The following is a 19,059-nucleotide window of genomic DNA, read 5'->3' as shown; positions in this document are numbered from 1 at the left end:
GATTTCTGCTGATTTACACGAACACACACACACGCATACACACGCCTACCCCACCCGTCCCGCACGAAATGGTTGAAAGTGCTTATATAGAATACGTCATAAAATTCACTCCTCAGTCGACTTACTCGAACTCAGTCCGACCTATAAGCCTTTGTCTGAGAGACTGCGGCTGAGCGAAATTTTCTTGAGTGTGAGTCCAAGTGAGAAAGGTATTATTAGCACAAGAGCAATAGTGAGTCTGAGTCAGAATTGTAAGCCCAGCCGAGGTAAATAAAGGTAATTACGATTCACGAGTCATTTCCGTGAACCTTAGTGTGTGTGATACCTGATCTAGTAGAATTTTTGATACATGTGAAAGTACGTCTACATGCATGAATACTTCACAGAGATAATATACTTGCCTGTGATGAGCACAGCCTTGCCTTCTCCACACACTTGTGTAACAAAAGCACTCGACACGAGACCCGCCATTTTGTAGGAGATCAGGAGAGCCAGCCACACCGATCCAACGATCATAGAGAGCTCGCGCAGCGGTGTCAGGTAGCTCCACAGGTTCCACAACGCGAACAGGAACGCGAAGAACCACGTCCACGAAGTCCTCATTTTAGCCCCGATGTAAAGCTCTTTCCTGGATAAAACGGATGCGGAACCCACAACCTCCCACAACCGACTCACTATGTGCGATCACTCCCGGCGAACTCCCGGCAGAGTGACGTTTGCGCTTCCTTAAAATCGTAACACGGTGACAAGCCTGACGAGATTGGCGCACAATGGATGAAACGCAGTCGGTCCAAGCTGTCCAGACGTTGCCACACACGCACGCACGCACACACACACACGCACGTGTTCACTTCGCGTCGCAGTCCGCCGGCAGCGTAGATGTTTCCGGGAAAAATTGTTTTCTCAGCTGTTATCCATCAAAAGCGGAGCTCAGTGGCTGTTTTGTGTTTCCTTCAGTGAAACGGGGCGCAGCGGCGGAAGCGTACACCTTATCGAAACTGTTGGACGTTGAGTGTTTTTCGCCGCGGTACAACGACGTCCTCTGTAAGAGACGCGCTTGCAGCCCCTATATAGCGTCGAGTGCGTCGTAAGACGAGAGGGAGAGAGTGGCTGCCAATACAGCTAGCTATCTCTTTCGCAAGATTCAAGCGGGGAATGACAGCGACAGAGGGAGGCCGCCTGGAAACATGAGCTGTGAGGCGAGACGCCGTAGGACATCCGCCGTCGGAGATGCGCATAGATTTGAGAAGTCCGCTGATAAGGGGTGGTCATGTGACCACATGGAGGGTGAAATAGAGGGAAACGTCCTTTGATTCTATCGCTGTATGACAACGAGAAGGACAAAAGAAAGCGGATGCCTGATAGGGAAACGCAAGCAGCACCGAATACGGAAGCACGGTGTGCCAATCGTAAATAACTCGGCTTGCCCTTGCCACCGACAGGCAATGAGGCTTTCGCTTGCTTCTTATGTAACACTTGAGCGCTCATGCTTGGGATAAATGTTGGCACGTGCAGTGAGAATACAACTAGCCATGTGTGTGTGTGTCTGTTTGTGTGTGTGAGAGAGAGAGAGAGAGAGAGAGAGAGGGAGAGAGAGACGATTAAAGAGAGAAAGGGGAGGAACAAAACCTTTCAAGAGGGAAACTCGGGACAAGGCTTTCGCAAGTGCCTCGCCGGTTTCACGGTTGAAGGTTTGACCCTGATAAATGAAACCCAGCTCACGCCGTCCGCTTCATCGACGTGGAAAGTGACCCAGCATAATGCATTTCATCGGTGTCAGGGTCTCGGTGCAGTGCGGTCGAGACCTGAAATCGAGGAAACATTTTTTTTTGCAACCATATGCTTCCTGCACTGAGACTGAATGGCTGATTTCAGGCATTATTGTGGAGATGAAAATTGTATCTCTTTTAATTCGATTAGGGGTAGAATTATTGTTGTAAGTTTTCCTTTTTATATTCAGTTCGCAAAGCTGGGAGATGAATACTTGGAATTGTTCTGTCACAGGGAAATATCAGGCTTGCTGAGGTTTGACGTCACAAAAGCACTATATGATTGATATAAGCGGTAGTGGAGGTCTCTAGGAATTTCGACCAGGGTTCTTTAACATGCGCCTAAACCTAAACAAACGGGCCTCCATCGAAACGCGGCCGCCGCTACTGGGATTTGCTACCGCGACCTTCGAGTCAGCAGTCGAGGACTATATAGCACCGCGGCAGGTCACAAAGAAAGCTTAATAACCGTGATCCTGTGAAATGAACGATAAATAATAAACAAGTTTGTTTGGTTATCTGCTGATTTCAAGGCCAATTTTTTTAATCAAAATGTGTTCTAAATATTCACAACAATTAAAAGTATGTCAGCATCTGTCAATCACAAATATTTTGGGAAGGAAAAGACAGATGTGAAATTTTGGATTCGCTTGAAGCACAATTCACTTTGCATTAGAGGCAGGCCCGTAGCCAGGAATTTTTTTTTGGGGGGGGGAGGGGGGGGAGGGCGCTTGCTGCAAATCTTGAGAATTTGAGAAAAACACCTATTTTCATTATGAATTTTTCGTAAAAACACCTACTTCACCAAAATTTCGGAGGGGGCTGGGCCCCTAGCCCCCCCCCCCTCCTGGCTACGGGCCTGATTAGAGGTAACATATAGACTAAAACAATGAGAAGCCCTCGCTTTCTTGATGGACATGGTGTTTGGGCGCCAGGGTGTCTCAAGGACATTATGCTAGTAAATTACTCCGGAAACGGTGAAGTGGTCGCTCTTGCCACGACGGGTAGCGTTGTGAGCGATAAAACTTGTTACAACTCTTATAAACCAGAGGCAATGGTGCGCGAATGCTCCCACAAGTGTTTGTCGTAAGGCTGTAGAATTTTCATGGCGTATGACTGGGTCTAGTTGATGGAGTATCAGTTAAAAAGAAAACCCAGCATTCGAAATTAGCCAAAAACACAACATCGCTCCATTGGAAAAAAAAAAAAACCTTCCGTCAATGAAATCAAGAGTTCGACGAAAACTCGTCTGGTCGGGAACAGTCATGGTCAAAAGTAAGAAGACGCCGACGAAGAACTTAAAAAATAATAACAAAGACGTTTCGGCTCCCGTACGGGGGCCTTGTTCACAAAATTTGTGAACAAAATCTGTGAAATTCTGTGAACAAGGCCCCCGTACGGGAGCCGAAACGTCTTTGTTATTATTTTTTAAGATTTTGGTCGGCGTCTTCTTACTTTTGACCAAAACCTTCCGTCGTTACAGCAGTCCATAAAAGTGACAAAATTTTGAAATAAGTGTCATCACACTGACATCATTCTGACATTTCGACGTCTAGAAAGAAGGGCATATCATCTGCCGAGGTAACTTACGGCGGTTGCGCTGCTCGGCTGCCGACCCGAAAAACGCCGGTTCGATCCCTGCCGCGGGGGACGCATACCGATGGAGGCGATATGCTAGAGGTTCGTGTAGTATGTGATGTCAGTGCACATTAGGTAAAGTGGAGTGGTGGAAACTAAGTGGAGCCCTCCACTACGGCGTCTCTCACAACCTGAGACGCTCTGGGACGCTAAACGCCATAAGCAAACCAGCCAGAAAGGAAGACGTAGTTGGTGTTATTGTTCCGAAATAAAATCCTACCCCTTCTGATGCACGAATGAAAGCGAAATCTGTGAAAGAGTACTAATAAGATGGGTTCAACTTTGCTCCTTAGTCGACTTCTCTTCCTGCTGCATTGCTCAGCTATGTACAAAAATATGAAATGACTATTTACAAGCACTCGACAAACAACGACAGCAACGATTTCACACCTAAGTGAACGGACTAAAATTCAAATTTTCTGTGTCACGAACGTACCTATGATCAGTGCAACAGCAGCGAAAGTAGAAGAATTTTTAGTGAAAAAGCTGGCCGACAAATAGTTCAATCGTTGAATTGACATTGAGTATAGAACAATGGTGCTTTTTAAAGTCTTTTTTGAGGTATTGGTATCGCAGTTTCGTATTTTTCCTATTATTTTTGGTATAATTTCTCAGTTTTTATTTGTTTTATTCAATTTATTGATAGTTCTAATGATTTTATAATGTTTATTGCGCTGCACAATAGTTTCCCTATATTTTATTTTATGATTATCGCGACGTATGAAAAAGATAAAAATCAAGGGTTCGAACCAAAATCGAACCCACCTATTCTGTGTTGTACCGCATGACCACGCCAGTGCCTGAAACTGCTTCGTAAGAAAACGCATTACAGGCGTGACGTATAAGAGCAGTCGCATTATTACATGTAATACTGTGCGGCAGAAGCTTGGAATCGTACCAGGCGTCACACCATGTGATATTCGCAACGAGTAGATGGTTTAGAGGCCACCCCCATTCATTCATTCATTCATTCATTCATTCATTCATTCATTCATTCATTCGTTCGTTCGTTCGTTCGTTCGTTCGTTTGTTCGTTTGTTCGTTCGTTCGTTCGTTCAGTCGGTCGGTCGGATTTTATTTTCGCTTTAGACAATAATTGTTGCTGCGAAAATAGGGGGCCAGAGAAAAAAAAACTGCGTTTTCGCAGCTGCACTTAGCTCCATTACAAAGCGCTCAGACATGTTTGATCATAATCAGCTGCAAACGCACCAACAAAGAGAGCAGCTGCGTAGGTTCGCTTATTGCCTTACGGGCGCGTAGTGGGCCCTTCGCTGATTCGCGAAAGGAAGAGTTATGACGTAGTGGGCACTTCGCAGTTGTACTTGCGGCAGGCATTGAGGACAGTTTGAAAGGGCCAATGTTACTTGCGCGCACGCTTCTTTCCTTGCAGCATGGTTGAGGTGTCCAACGAGAAGCGAAGCGTGGCAAGCGAATGAGAAGGCTATACGAACGGGGCCCGACTGCTCTATCGCTTTCTACTCTTGGAGGCGAAGCTCAAGCGTCCTCTATGTTTTTTTTAAAGACGATAGTCTTTCTTGGGGAACTTAAACGCAGAAATTTTGGTCTGTCTTTCTGTCTGTCTTTCTGTTTGTCGGCACGTCACTCGATTCAGCCACCCGGCCAAAGTTGAACCACTTGCCCAAGGGCCAGCCATCTCGAACGGCTGACTAGGTTCATACTTGTGTACATTGTTGATCAAAAAGCAAACATTACGCATATCTGAGGCGCAACATCACTAGGCATGTATTAGGTGGTGTGTTCCTTTAATAGAAAATACATAGATACGTAATTCTAGAGACCCTAGTTTCTTAAGCTGCGCTGAAAATGCGACTGCGCTGAAACTTGCCTTCCTCCGTGCCCTCTGCACGAACTCATTGTTGTGTTTCGGTTTCGCTTCAGTATTGCACTGTACGAATGCCATGGGGCGCCGCTCTGGCATTCCTGTTTTACCCAGGCGACGTGTAAATAAAAGAGTGTGTGGAGAGTACTCGTTGAGTGCGGACGTTTCTTCTGCTTCGGCGCTTCGCGCCAAACCGCGTGTTCGGGCTGGCTGGCGTCCCCGCCGGTCGCGTTGGTCACCGCCGGTCTTCGCCTGCTGGTGCGCCGGGACTACCAGCCCGCAACACAGCACTCCCGACGTATTTTTTCCCGACGTATTGCCAGATGGCATCCACATCTCACGCAGCGTCTCTTCCATCGTCTTCAGACGACATTTGCAGCAAAGCACGCAGATACGCGGCCATTTTTTCTTGCCTTTTTTTAAGCCTCAGGCCAGGGCATGAGTCTTTCAAGCACAAGGTGAGAGAGAGAATAAACGTTTATTTTCAGCAGGCGCACTGTGCGCCCCAGGTGGGCGACCTCCTTATTCCAGGTAGCCGAAATTGTTTTATTTTGATATTAACCGCTCGCTACGAAATGCATCCTGAAGTTTGTCGTGTCGTGAAAGCTATGAAATAGTGGTCGTGGTTAGAGATGGTTAAAGACTGCCTGCGTGTGCCCTTTCCGATACAATATGGCAATGCAATACCAGCCACGGTGGTGTAATGGATATGGTGCTCGACTGAAGGTCGCGGGGTCGAATCTCGGCCTCGGCGGCCACATTTTCAGTGGAGGCGAAAATGCTTGAGGTTCGTGTACTTAGATTTCGGTCTTCGTTATGGTGTGTTCACAAGACGAACCGTCCCACGGACAGCTGAGTCGTGTGACAGTAAGAACGCGAGTGGCCCGTCCGCTGGCGCCATACACACGTGCAGTCCTAAACGGGAGGGATAAAGTCCGGGCCGAGGCCAGTTCTAACCGCGAACGATGCAGCGCGCGCGTTTTCAAAGAGAACCCACATGTTCGAAGAGCTGCCGGCGTACTGGGCTGCCGAAAAAAGAAAAAAGTCGGTCTTGTTGACGCCTCACCCCTCCGAGTGCATGGCCTGCAGCCGAGGATGGGGACGGGCGGTTCGTGAAAATGTTTTCAGCATTATTGGCCCTCACGGTCCCCGGTCCAACTAAGGCCTTCCCTAACCGGAAGTGGAGGGTCACGTGACGGTGAGGCCGCGGGCCATAAGAGCGGTTTGGTCCATCGTCTGGATCGTTTATTAAAGAACCCCAGGTAGTCGAAATTTCCGGAGCCCTCCACTGCCGCATCCCTCATAATCATATCCTGGCTTCGGGACGTTAAACCCCAGCAATTATTATCACTCAATCAATCAATCAATCAATCAATCAATCAATCAATCAATCAATCAATCAATCAATCAACCAATCAATCAATCAATCAGTCAATCAATCAATCAATCAATCAATCTCAACAGTATCTCGTTCATTGAGAGCAATGGCTGTCACATAATCTTGAGATTTACTTTCCGGATGATTTCTACGGCAATGTCAGCAACCTCGCTGGGTAAAGACAGTATCGTAGAAAGGAGGAGGAAATCAGTTCCCCACGGTGAGCGGTAGTGAGTAGTCGGCTGCGTCTCCCTGACCGCTTTCTCGAGCACGTCGACGCACTCTTCGGGATTCTTCCTGATCATCGGCCCGGAGAACTTGTCCGTCACTTTGAGCCAGTCGTCGACGTCCTCCTGGCTGTAGTCAGCGATCACCTCGGGACTCTGCTTTCGGAACTCCCGCGTCACGTGTTCCTTGGAATCGACGAACATCCATACGATGGGTGTCCTTTGAAAGGATAGAAAATTGGGAGGAGAATTTTCAGCGGGAGTAATGAATGTAGGAAGTACACCGCAACAAATGTAGGAACAAAAAAATGATAGGAACAGAGCGCTGACTTTCAGCTGAATTTATTGAAGTTATTCCGGCCGCTTTTATGCAAGGTGCAAGAACAGTGCGCATGCGTAACAGCACGTGTGTGATTATGCATAACATTGTTGACTGAGGAATGAAAACTCGATCAGATAGGTGAAGTGATGGTGTGCTGATGCATAGACCTGCGGCCTTCCTGGCAAAAAACTCTTCTATAATCTCTCTTTCTTTCTTCGCTCTCGCTTTCTTCAAAAACCTTGTCTTGTAAAACAGAGGATTCTATTTGCAGTCCTTGCAATGCACCGCCATGTGGCTACCATACCCATTTTTTACGTTGTATGCATGTTGCCTGACTCGGTCAATAAAGCATTGGCCTGTTTGTCCTATATGTATATTTCCACAGCTTAACGGTGTTTTGTAGACGACTTCTTGCTGCATTTGTTGCTCTGTACCTACGATATTGAGCAGAAACAAACTCGCCCAAATCACGCTATTGTTGCGGTGGGCGGAGTTTAGTTACATCAGGGTCATTTTGCACGCCATGGGTCCTAGCCATTCTAGCGACCATCGCAAGTCAGCCAAAAAATCGTGCTGGTTTCGTGAAGTGAAAACAGTGAATTATATTTGCTAGAATATTTCATAGATAAAAATGTTTTGTTCTTCTAGGAGCTTTCAGAATTTCGCAAAATGTCGTCTGAGTGTTAGGGAGTTTGTTATAAAATTTATTCTGAGAGTATAGTATGTTGTTTCAATATAAAATTTGCTTTACTTTAAGCAAGTGCGTTTGTGTAAGGTGTTCTAAGCTCAATAATGCCACTGCGATTTTTCTGCCATATACACCCCCAAAAATTATGCCGAGGTGTTCTCTGTTTGCATTTTTTTCATTGCAATACTGCGCTATGTGTGAATATCCCAGTAATCAATACTCAGTCTACGGAATGTACATTTTGCGTTAAAAATGTTTCGCAGGCACCTGAAATTTGCAACTCCTACAAGAAAAAAATCACGAATTTGAGAAAATGATTTTGGCCCATATTGAAACGCAGTTGACACCACATGGTGTTCCAGTTTACTGACTTGTAAGCTGCAGGTTCCACTGTGACGAAGTCGACGCCCCTGCCACGAGACTCTCGTCGAAAAGAATCCATCATGGAGATGACGGCTATCTTAGTCATACAGTACGGCGCCACCATTGGCGCTGCGAGACGACCTGTACAGGAGTAAAAACACCTTGTGTACCAAATATGGTTATGAGTCGATATCCCAAATATGTTCATTCTATTCGATGACTGATTAATCGAGTCGAAGGTATTGATGACGAAACTTCTATATTCAATTGACTTCAATATCTCATTTATGGTTCAATATAAGAGGTGTCTATGAATATCTCTGCCCCACCAACTGTGACCCCTAGTGTAACTCAGTCTTCAAGAGGCCGACACTTGTGGTGGCCAAGGCATTATGTCGAATACGCTAGAGAAAATTATGCATCTGATCCTTTAGACTCTACTATTATAGTAGGCTGGGACTGTTGTTTTCACAGAGTGTTTATAGCTGATGCCATATATAGTCGCCGTAATTAAGTGCATCTGTTTCGACATGGTAATTGAGAAGCCGAAGGCCTGAATGTATTTTTTGCATACAGATTGCCGCGTGCAGTGCCGGCATTTATCTGAGGCTCTAATGGTTTCCTGTAGTGGTAATTAATGCAGCAGTTGTACTAGCGATAATAAGGCGAAAGCCTTAGATGCCTCATCACACCGAAAAGTGACCTTTGTTTTCTCGTTTTTTTTAAAGATGATTTTTTACGGTGAAAAATCCACCCAACCACGTATACTTAGCCACTACACAACTGCTTTGTAACGAAGTCAAATACAGGTCTTTTGATGGAATACCACATTCACAGATCACCATGGTAACTTGCTGGCCTCTAAATTGTCTCCCTGATTGCGAAGATCGTTTCCATAGCGATGATTGTTTCCATGATGCAGGCGCCGCGTTTTGATCAGGTAAAATTGTAACGTGATAGTGCCGAGATTCAAGTGTATGGTAAACACCGCTGAGTACTAATCATATTCATAAGTGGCAACCCTACAATACGGCCAATTTTCATTGCAGCGTCTGCGTGCTTCTACATGCCTATCATTTCCTACCTAATCTGTGTGCAAGGAAATTAATGGGAACTCACACGATTACAAATGAGTGGATTCTCTTTATGAACATTGAGCGAGGCCGTAGCGCTGACAAAACTAGGGCAAAGGAAGGCGACAGGATCTGCTCTAGCCCGAATGTCTATACTCCTGGAATCTCGTTATCGGCTTGAATGCATGCGGCAAAATTGGGATGAGAAATGTGTCCGTCTTACCAATGGGGCTAGCAACAGTGACTACTCTGCCATGACTTTTCCTCAAAAGCGGCAGGAACCGTTTGATAACGCGAAGGACACCGAAGACGTTGACGTCAAACATTTTCTTCATGGTTTCCATGGTCGTCCATTCCAGTAGTCCGCTGCTCCCGATTCCAGCATTCGCCACGACTGACCAGAGCACTGCGTCGAGAGATAAAGCATGTGTTACGATGGCGGACAAGAACTGTTTCCGAGCTCGCTGCGCTGGAAAGCCGCCATCATGCGATGGCAACGAAGGCGTACAAGTGAAATTGGCTACACTGGGGCACAATTGAAATTGGCAACACCAAATTGTTTCTTTCAAAAAAAATTATGTTAACATGAGCCATTTTCAATATAATTCTTATATATGTAGTTAAAAGACTAGTTAAATCCGAAGGTTTTTTTATATTTTGCTTATTTCTATTTTTTGTATTTCTTCAAAGAGTGCAATCCTGTCTAGATTCCTTTAAATTTTTTCTATGTAATGATATTCCTTATGTGCCACTTTAAACTATGTATTTGTGTCCGTTTACTTGTTTAGATGACTTCATGAATGCTGTCCCTTTTCTGCCTTGTATTGCTGGGATGTGGGACTAGTCAAGCTGCGTTTGTATCGCAGTTTTTTTCCCGCATTCCACACCGCACATTGTATTTTTGTTTTATAAATGACTGCAAAAATGTAAAAAAAAATGTAACACCGTGGTGAAATAAACTTCAAACTTCAAATGAAATTAGACTCTTCTATTATCGCGATACCCTAAAGAAAACATGACCACTCTATTATCTTCGTTTAAATTTCTAGCATTCTTTCTCTTTTTTTTTCACTTTACGAACTTGAAGCACCAAACCACCAGAAGCCAGAGCCTTGGCAACCGTTCGCGTAGATTGAATAAATTTGCTATTGTGCGATGCTAAGTACTGGAACCTGCGAAATTGAAGCTTCAGCTAAGACGTTGCTTAATTTGTTTTGCTGAATAAAGGGGGGGGGGGGAATAGCGGCGTCGAAGTTGAATAACACATCTCGAGCTATAGCCGGATACAATTTTAGAAGTCCGCGGCATTTCCTGCTCGAAGGCGGATGCATGCAAACCTGCACCATTGGGTGCGCACTCTAGATTTACGTCATTAGCCGGAAGGTCGGTGACCCCGCCTTCGAAGAACATTACCGAGTGCATGAGCGAGACTATTTATTCATGGAGGCTGTTGCGCTAGTTGGTTGTTCATCATTAGTCAAAAGCGCCTGTGCCTCGTGTTCCTTCTTTCTGTCTCGGTAAAATGTGTTCTGTGTATTCTTTTCTTTTTTTTTATTTTTAGTTTATGACGTGGTAGTGCTACATACAAAGTAATCGTAAAACTGAGACTTTATGGAAGACCTAAATGGCGACAAAGTCATCTACTGACAATAATATAAAATGCTTCGTACTCTTATCTTTTCCTTTTATCTTCAATGACGCGCGGTATTATCTTTCGGAGCACAGGATGCGTCCACGGCACATATTTATGAGCGTCGTATTCTTGACTTGCGTTCTTATCGCACCATTTATTTTCGGTGCGTCGCTTTCAGCTTCTTCACGGACCTTCACTCTGCTTGGAGAAGGTCATCGAGGAATTTGTGCGTCGTGTAGCCCCTTCATTTCTTATTCGATCGTCGTCAATTGCCCCAACCGGTATCGTCGACACATTGTTTGCTTTCAACACACACGGGCTGTCCAGAGAGCCTGCGATGCGGCGGTTAGGCTAGGTCTAACTGTCCCCACGTGGGAGCGGCCCGCGGTGTCACCCTAAGGGGTGGCACTTCTCCGGATCCTTAAATAAAGTTCTTCGTACCGTAACACACACGTTCGCCAGATGCACGGTTTGCGCCTTGGTCATCCTGTCTGCCTGCTTGCTCATTGCTCTTTCATGGTCAAAACTTCGTGAGCGTATTATAGGTATCATTGGGCAACCTCGAATCGACAATCAGGTCGTGGGACGTGTTTTTAATGCTTTAACACTCTTACCTTGACGTGTTTTTTTTTTCTTTTTTTTTTAATGTGGATGCAAGAAGAAGTTGGTGCCAAAGTGTGGCGCCGGCTACTCCGACTCTCTTGCACAATAGTTGCCTTCGCAATGTAAAGAACAAGCGCAAATCTACACAAAGTTATACAGAAGAACGCATTTTCCTGAAGATGCTCACGGACAGATGCTCCGGGAAAATGAAAGCCTCCGACGTACCACAAGAGCTCTTATAGCTTTCTGTGAGTCAGCGCTCCCTGGTGGTTTAATCTGCCGAGAGGAGGCTACGTGCGGATCATTCGTGTCGGGCTTACGCTTACCTCATCTGAGACCACCGCACTTTAGGCGCAACATTGCCGCGGCCCATGTGGTGCATCGTGACCATATTGTGACACCACAATCCGCGATGCGCCTGCGGCACCCTTGCTGTGGACCTGCACAGGCCTGCATTATAAGCCGTCTTCGCCACCTCCGTGCAACAGGCCTCAGGGCCGGCCGACCACCCGACCTTGACCGCTGGATACACGGGCCATTCCAAAGTTCACTGTTAGACTTCATAAATGAGGCAAATTTGTATGTGTATTTTTGATACTGCGAATTACCATGCCTGAGGGCCCGCTTTCCAGAAAAAAGAGAACACCTAGTCCCAGTTCTTCAATACAAAAATGTGTCCACTGCACAGAAAACTTTACAAAACACAAATAATCACATAAATGAAAAATGTTCGCAGGTAACAAGCGTTCCCTAAGATGTTGTCATGGCCGATCATAATTTGCGAATGGGCTTTGTTAGTCGTATAAAATGCATTTGCTCACCTCTAGTACCCAACTTTTCCTTCACAGCAAGGAAAGCGTCATCCACTTGCTCTTGCTTAGTAACGTCCATTTGCAAGACTATGATGTTTTTCAGCAGGCTCAGCTCCTGGGCGCCATCGCTCTTCGTGTTTAGGCAACCGGCGAACACCAAGAAGCCCTTGTGAGCCAGCCGCTTTGCGAGACCGTGGCCAAAACCAGAATCGCAACCTGCAGAGGCATGTGTCATGCGTTCACTGAGGCACTCACCAAGTTGTGTCATTCACCAGGGTTTAAAGTCGGAGGTTGGGGGGGGGGGGGGCTCTCCTCCATTTTTTAAGGAGGGGCTCGGCCTCCATCGGCAGGTGAACTGTATCACTTCAGCACCTATTCGTCAAGCGCTGGAGTTGACTTTTTTAGCAGTAGTGCCTTGTGAAGGAAAATTATGACGCTCCGATTTTCCTAATGATGAAATAATCGCGATTATACGGTTGATGTGGTGCGGCCGAAACGGAAAGACGGGTGTCGTCGTACTGCTGCATGCATTGGCTCGAGACACTGCACACGATGGGTTACCACCCTGTTCGGCTAAGCTTTTTGGCTCAGCATACTGCTTCACGGGGCGCCCATGGGCGTGAAGCTACCTGCTCGTGAATTAGTGAAAGTTCAGCTTGGTCTCTGTACGTTACCAGTCATTTTTCATTCGTTTGGTTGTGCGTTAAGGGGCTGTTGTCAAACCAAGGACGCATGCATTTTGTCAACATTTTTAAGTAAGCAAACTTGAAAATGTAGCGCGGTCGTGCTTGAGGTTCTCAGTGCAGTGAGTAAATGTTCTTCAAAATAATTAATTGTTGGGCTACTTGGTTGAACATATCTGAGTTGGGAGAACGAAGGTTTGGAAGGAAGGACGAGACCAGTTCTTCTGTTTGGTCTTGTCCTTCCTTCCAAGCCTTCGCTCTCCCAACCCACATAAATGTTCTTCGTTGCAGCTACAGTTATTTGCTTCGAGCTCACAAAGCTTTAACCGTTTACTTCCCGAGTCATTTTTCAAGAATCGTTTCCGAAATTTCAATTTTCTTAGCACTTGATATGAATCGACACATTTAATAAACGCCCTAAATACACTCAGAATAATATATTCATTTGTGTAACATTCATAAACATGTGCAGTTCTTGAGACAGTTGGCGTCCCTACACAGTGTGATCATCCCAGACAACTTCTGTGGCCTGCCTGTGAGAGTTGCGTGGAAATAACGCTTAATCTGTGTATATATATATATATATATATATATATATATATATATATATATATATATATATATATATATATATATATATATATATATATGTGTGTGTGTGTGTGTGTGTGTGTGTGTGTGTGTTGTGTGTGTGTGTGTGTGTGTAGGCCTCCAATCCAATGACGGGAGGCTAAGCCCTGTGTGTCGCGTGTTTCTACAAAATCCAATGCCAAAGACCGGTGCAAAATGGATGCCAACAACTAAAGGAACAGCATATTACCTATTCCGTCAGTATGTCTACAGATAAGTGTACTGTAATTATAAAGCAGAGCTGCTGTGATCGAGGTTAGCCGTGTGTCGTAGATAGAAAATTATCATAATAATTAACCACCACGCGCTCAATCATCGCCCAAGCATTCTCTGCAGATGGTTAGCAAGAGCAACTGAAACACGCTCACCAGCTCTGCTGTGAAGCGAGACTTGCGTGACTTCGTAGAAGCTGCGATAATTTTTTTTTCATGTTTTTTTTTTTGCGCGTAGCTGCTAGCTAAATGCTTGTTCACGACTTTGGCAAATATACCACGCTTCGCCCGTGCACGTTTCATCCGTGCACGTTTCATCCATGCACGTTTAATGCACGTTTCATTCGTTTCATCCAACACGTTTCATCCGCGCGATTACAGAGCAGGGAGCGAAAATCTAGTAGCGAAGAAAAAAAAAACACATTAAGCTTGAACTGTCTTTATTGCGCCGATGTAATGCTAGATATAATACAAGGGTGATCTTATCATCAAATCAAATCTTTAGTTGAGACAACAGTTGGGGTTCCCTCAGGCGAAAAGCGTTCTGAGGAAAGCCCACGCACATACCTATGCATACGAAAGCTTGGACCGCTGCCATGGAAGCGGTCCAAGCTTTTGTATCTAATATAGAGAAACGAAATGCGGTAATTCAAGGTTAGCTTTTGAATTATCGATGTACTCAGAGTAGAGTGTAACAACATTTGTGTCTTGGAAAGAGAAAATTAGGGCCCTTAGCGTATCGTTTTATCTATATGTTGCAACACCTAAATTCAGAGTTAGCTGCTTTCTAATTGTGATGCCTCTCAACAACAGTCACTAAAACTCACGTGATTGCTTCCTCCATTAACACTTGTTTCTGGGCGAGTTGGTTCATTGTAGATCGAGGGAGAAATAGCGCGAACAGTGTCTGTCTGGAGGGTGTGTGTTGGCGCTTTTACTCCCTTGATTGCTTTCTCCTTATGAAACTTTCCGTAAATCTAGGTGTATTTTTGACATTCGTTTTCCCTCAGATGTGTGGCGTAAGAATCCAGCTGGACGTGTTTTTGTTCAATTTCCGCGTGATGTAAACAAGGTAATAAACACGCCGCTGTTTACCTTCGTAACGGGACACTGCCAAGTTACATGTTTGTAGAGATGGTATAAGAAGGTAGCCACATAAAATAAGTAATCGTAGGGTTGATCCTGTCGTCAGGGCCGGTACACAAAAATCAAATATGAAGCGATCCGGCACAGAACTTATACTGAGCTAAATTGTACACGAGAAAGTTAAATTGAAAAAAAAAAGAAATTATTGAACTAAATAAATACGTTCAGTCAAAGCTGCGCCAGCTTTGCGTGTTTACAAATAAAGCGTAAATTTGATGTTTTACTGTGTGAAACTGTATTTGAGTGTTGATAATTACTCTTGTGTGAACGTTGAACATTTACATTTCTGGAGCAACGTTTTGAGTACATTACCCGCTGTGGTTGTCCAGTGGTTATGATGATTGGCTGCTGATCCGAAGGTCACGGGATCGAATCTCGGCCGTGGCGGCTGCATTTAGATGGAGGCGAAATGCTAGATGGTCTTGCGCTTAGATTTAGGTGCACGTTAAAGAACCCCAGGTGGACGACATTTCCGGAGCCCTCCACTACAACGTCTCTCATAATCATATCGTAGTTTTGGGACATAAAGCCCCAACAATTATATTGGTATGTTACTGTATGTTGTTTCTATTATATACATTAAAGTCTGGATGCCCATCACCACCCAGGAAGCTATGGGAGAGCACTGGTTGATCTAGAGGGAGTTGGAGGTGATCAAGACATTGATTGTGTGTAGGATTAGCAGCTATATTTTCATGCGTGGGATGGAAGCCATGGTTGGATAAGGCGCATGCACCTCGGAGGTAACAAGGGCTTGTGCTCATTTCAAAAGTGCGAGGTGCGATTAATTTAGAGGTGCCTCAACCAACTGAAACTTGAGCTGGCTGGTAGGTAGTTCATCTTAGAAGAAAGCAAAGCGTGCGTACGTGGAAACAAAAGAAGATAAACATGGAACTTGTGTTGCCTTCTGTTCTCTTGTATCCGTGTCGCCACATTTTACGTTATTCTGCGATGTCCGACTCTGTAGTAAGCGAGAAAATAGATAACAAATTCAATAAATTTGAGGGCCAATGGAGGCCAAACGTTGTCTTTACTTCCTCAATATCCGGCCTTTTTGTCCTTCAGAATGTGATAATTATGGCCATGCTGCGAGAGCTGCTTTACAAAACAGCCTAGTCTCCTTTGGGTTCTTTGAAATTGGCGTCGATTTGCTTCAAGTGGTTCTTCCTGCGCTGTAAAGTATGTTTAACTGCTATGCGCCAACAGAGCAGGCAGTGCCACTCAGATCTATCGGACGATGTCACTTGAACTGTACGTATACCGGGCGAAGGTTTCACACGTATAACCCCCGTCTGCACTTGTTCGTGTTTTTTGTGCATCTAATCTACAACACGTTTAACTTTAGCGCCGCGATAACTGATAACGCGACCACCAACTACCACAACCAGGCACAGTGCTAAGCCATACCAACCAACCGCAGCTGAATCAATATTAACAAACTTACTTACCAGTTATAAGCACCGCTCTTCCATCTCCTTCCACTTCCGTTACGAAGGTGCGCCTCCAGACGAATTGAGAAAGTGTGTACGACAACTTTAGTGCTACCCACACTGAGCCTACTATCACGGATATCAAGTGCAGCGGCGTAAGGTAGTCCCAGAAGTTCCAGAGGAGGAATAAAAAGACCGAGAAAAGCACCCAGGGACTACTTATCGGGCAAACTGTCGCGGTCTTCGCGCGCCGCAGGCAAAACAGTGACATTCTGCTGTGCCGATCCTCTTGCAGTCTTGTCGGTTCTGACAGAATGATGTCACGCACAATCACTTTTGATGTCGCCCACTACTACGGGTCAACGGACACTATTCATACCGCGCCTGTTACACAACGTGGAGGTCCGGTGTCATAGAAAGCGGAACGAGCGGTACACAAGATGTGATACTACATGGAGCACTATCTACGCTAAACGTGTGGTACGGTATCGATGGCGTAGGAACAGTAGCTGCTGGAAACGCGGACGCAACGGCTCGGCCTAGACGAAGCTCCCGACGGCACTGGTCGCTCGGAAACTAAGAGAGTGAGTATTTCATCGAATAAACAAGCGAAAGCTCTGTCGAAGGGCGAGTGAAACGAGAAAATCACGTGGGTCACTGACGGAACATATTTCCTAAGGGCAGTGCAATCAGTCAGTAGAGGAAGCCTACTAAACCCAGGCTAGAATGAACGAAGGTGTCTGTCGATCGAACAGGTAACAGGAAAGGATAAGGCATTAAATAGAAGATAGAAGATGTCGATGAGGAGATGGCTAGGCAGACTTGAAGACCGGTCCTCTCCGACAAATACTATCGTTGAAATTGAAAAACACTCAAGCAGCGAACGAGGTAATAATAGTAAAAAAAGACAGGAAGGATAATATCCGTTGAGGTCACGCCGAGAGCAAGGCCCTTGGGCGAATGTAGAGAGCCAAGGCACATTAGCGCGCGCACAGGTGCTCCTGGCTGGAAGTGATAACCGGCACGATTCTTGGCTGCTACTCATCCGCACGTTCGAGCGAGCTGTGTACAAAGACACGGTATGCTAATCGAGGACTGCCGCTCAACGAGTGAGAGGTTAGCGAGAGAGGGCGAAAGGGAGAGAGAGAGAGAGAGTACAAGAAGGTGCAGTGCGTGGCAAGAGACGGAAAGAGTTGTAATTGGCACGCGCCACGTTGCTATACGTTTACGCCTCTGGCTCCCAGCACGATATAAAATTTTATGAGGCTGCGCGTGCCCGCTGCTTTGCTTCGGCTCTGATTCGACAAGGTTATTGCAAGAATATACGCACCGCGCATGTCATCCTGCATTCTGAATAATGTTTAGTCACTGTCGTCGAGCCCTCCCCCCCCCTCTCCCCATTTTTTTTCTTTTTTACTGCACTTTTGTCTGTCATCATCTCGCGGCCTAATACTGGGACCCTCCGACTGTGCTGTCTTTCGATTGGTACTCATCGCCATTAAAAAATATTGGGACTATAGCGCAGTATAGTTATTGTGCGTGTTTGCCTGATGTGTAAAGCCACGAATCGTGCCTACAAACTCGCTGCGTTGGGCTTGAATATTTCAGATTCCTATACTCATACTTTATTTCCGTGAAAAGTGATTTTCGTTTTTCATGCATCTTATGCAGATCCTTTCATTGTACGGTGTACTTCTCTTTGCAGTACTGTGCACTGTAATTTATCTTGCTCATTCTCTTTATATTGTAATTTTATTGGGCATCACAATTGTATAAATTATAATTCACTCCTGCCGGGGCACGTTTCTTTGCAGTTTCTTGTTAATAAAAGAGAATTGGTGCTCACGTAAACCATCCCCTATAAGCTTCCTGTATGTACGGAGAGGTAATAAATTTGATGAATTCTTAGCATTTATGGATTGAACCACGATAATATTCATTTTGCCGTGAAGTACCCCAGTAAATATATGAAATTGTCTGCCAGTCCAAGGAGTACGTCGTACACATTGCCCACGCATCCTGTCATTTAAGCAGCTTAAATGTCATATCAACAAGCTCTGGGTCCACGCATTCCGTGACCTTGTCGAATGCACTTCCAAGAAGGGAACATCTGCACACTTCTGCTTTTCAATCGATGTGCCTCATAAGTGGGCCACAATGGCTGAAACGAAGCCCTTTGTTCGTGTGATTAAAGGCCACTCAAGTAGATGCTTGATACAGTTGATGGATTTTGCGCAACGCTGTTCTAAATCTGCTGATACGCTTTCTCAACAGATTGATGACGCAGTCATGATGTTAGCTAAGGCCATACACATCACTATAATGATTTCAAGAGTACGCAATATCAATACTGCAATCGATACGATGCATCGCGAGACCACGTTTTCTATTTCTGTTTCTGTCTTGGACGTTGTCTTTGCTGAGCAGGTATCAATGCATTTCTTGGTAACGTTGTTCATGTGCAATATTTTGTGAGAATGTTTAGCTCCATGGTTATTTACGCCGAATAAATTTTAACGACGAAATTCAACTTGCATTTGCTAGATTTCTCCCACAGTGTGTCACCTACATAGAGTGGCTTTCAAACTCAAAGATTGTCATTATCGATGTCA

General features: G+C 45.2%; 2 protein-coding genes across 2 annotated transcripts in view; both read right to left on the bottom strand.

Annotated features, from left to right (window-relative positions):
- Window positions 1-19,059, bottom strand: part of LOC119401777 (D-beta-hydroxybutyrate dehydrogenase, mitochondrial) — a 260,301-nt gene that overhangs the window by 195,225 nt on the left and 46,017 nt on the right. The gene's annotated exons all lie outside the window — the stretch shown is intronic.
- Window positions 5,663-17,524, bottom strand: LOC119401773 (D-beta-hydroxybutyrate dehydrogenase, mitochondrial). The gene is made up of 5 exons (XM_037668745.2): window positions 16,466-17,524; window positions 12,356-12,562; window positions 9,522-9,704; window positions 8,234-8,366; window positions 5,663-7,072 (listed from the first exon to the last, which is right to left on the bottom strand). The coding sequence occupies exons 1-5, from the start codon at window positions 16,716-16,718 to the stop codon at window positions 6,739-6,741; spliced, it is 1,110 nt and encodes a 369-aa protein (XP_037524673.1). The 5' UTR covers window positions 16,719-17,524; the 3' UTR covers window positions 5,663-6,738.

The sequence above is a fragment of the Rhipicephalus sanguineus genome, chromosome 8, assembly GCF_013339695.2.
Source record: "Rhipicephalus sanguineus isolate Rsan-2018 chromosome 8, BIME_Rsan_1.4, whole genome shotgun sequence".
NCBI lineage: Eukaryota > Metazoa > Arthropoda > Arachnida > Ixodida > Ixodidae > Rhipicephalus > Rhipicephalus sanguineus.
Note: the sequence above shows the minus strand (reverse complement) of the source record. Positions and strands in the feature narration are given on the sequence as shown.